This window comes from Lipotes vexillifer, unplaced genomic scaffold (genome assembly GCF_000442215.2).
Source record: "Lipotes vexillifer unplaced genomic scaffold, Lipotes_vexillifer_v1.1 scaffold182, whole genome shotgun sequence".
Lineage (NCBI taxonomy): Eukaryota > Metazoa > Chordata > Mammalia > Artiodactyla > Lipotidae > Lipotes > Lipotes vexillifer.
In genome coordinates, this window is record NW_006798798.1 from 3,666,948 (window position 1) to 3,668,676 (window position 1,729).

General features: G+C 45.2%; 1 protein-coding gene across 1 annotated transcript in view; it reads right to left on the reverse strand.

Annotated features, from left to right (window-relative positions):
• CEP89 (centrosomal protein 89) overlaps nt 1–1,729 on the reverse strand; it is an 80,501-nt gene that overhangs the window by 29,285 nt on the left and 49,487 nt on the right. The window contains exon 13 of the mRNA XM_007470943.1: nt 477–592. Coding sequence (XP_007471005.1) covers nt 477–592 — 116 coding nt within the window. The remainder of the gene's footprint in view (nt 1–476; nt 593–1,729) is intronic.

A 1,729-nucleotide genomic window follows, 5' to 3' on the forward strand; every position in this document is an offset into this window, starting at 1 on the left:
CACTCACAGAAAGGATCTGACGGACATTTAAGCTACAGCAGCACCTGCAGCGCAGAAGGAAGGGCGAGAGCACAGAGAAACTGTTTAGAGAGTCAATGGTTCCTACTTATTTACTCATTCAACAAATTTTGGGGAACGTGTCCTCGTGTTGTTTCAAATATTCATCTCACACGAGTTTTTCCAGTTACGTGGCACACTGTTTTCCCCAAAACTCAGTTCTGCTCACTCTAAAGCTGTCATCCACAATTGATTTACAAGAGAGTAACTCGACAGCGTAGAGTCTAAGAGAAAGCAGTCAGTGCATCACGGGTGATGGCTGGATATGCTATAACATAAACAGCTTCCCTTCAGTAAAGAACATGTTCTAAAAAACATGACTTCCAGTGTCTTCAAGTGGGGTTGGGGGTGGTACCAGTGTAAAATGACACAATGGCGACGTCACAGCATCACCACCACTCGCGGGAAGGACCGCTCACCTTCCTGGAGACGCTCCTGGTGCGTGTCCTTGGCTTTTGTTTGCTGAATCTCCAATTGCTCTATCAACAACTTGTTTTCCTCTAAAACCAGTTCTGCTTGAGTCTGAAGCTGACGCCTACAATTGATTTACAAAATTAAATACTGACATTCAGGTGCAGAATGGTTACAGAGACACTCCTGAGTCTAAAAGAAAGCATCAATGTGTTGTAGGTAATGACCTGTTTTTTTTTTTTTTTTATCTCTTCCCGCTTGCGTCTCCCTCCCTCCCACCCTCCCTATGCCACCCCTCCAGGCGGTCACAAAGCACCGAGCTGATCTCCCTGTGCTATGTGGCTGCTTCCCACTAGCTATCTACCTTACGTTTGGTAATGTATATATGTCCATGCCTCTCTCTCGCTTTGTCACAGTTTACCCTTCCCCCTCCCCATATCCTCAAGGGTAATGACCTGTTTTAATGCTAAACATGTTATTAACATCGTAAGCCTTGCCATTTCCATTAAATTGAGGGAAAGGACAGAAAGGAAGTGTGAATTACGAACTGCTTTAGTAACTTGTTAAAATGTAAAATATCAAACATATACCAAAGTAGAAAGAATAGAATAGAAACTCCCATGTACAAAACGCCCCGCTTGAACCCCCCAGGTTGAATTTCACCTGCGCAAACCGTATCCTAACAGTTGGTGCAAAGTAAATCCCAGCTCAGCTCAACCTCATGATCGCAAAATCCAGTGAGAATGAGCTAAAGGGATCTTAGAAATCATCTAGTTAAATGTTTACCACCCAAGGTACATGGTAAACCAGTAAATTATCTCAATTTTCCACTTTAGACTCAAAAAAGTGAGGTGCAGGAAGGAGGGAGAAAAGATGAAAGGAGTCCAGCTCTAGTGATTACCTCCCTCAACAGAGGTTGCGCACTAGCTCCTCGGCACCTGGAGGCATCCCTACCAGCTGCCCGGCCTGTGGGGCGAGAAGGCCCCACGCTGTCCCGCAGGGGAGCTCCCCTAGGCAGGGTGCTCCAGCCTCCTCATGCCTGCCTCAAACAGAGCAGCTCCACTCTGGACTTTCTTATCAGACTTCCTCCCTCCCTCCCTTCTTCCTTTCTTTCTTTTTTAAATGAAAGGCATCTCCCATTCCTAAAAAAAAAGGTCAAAACCTCAAATTTAGTTTAATTCTCCTTCCCATTTTATAGGTAAAGAAACCGAAGTCCATTAAGCATGAGGTTACCCAGCTGGTCAGAGGCAGTTAGGGAAAG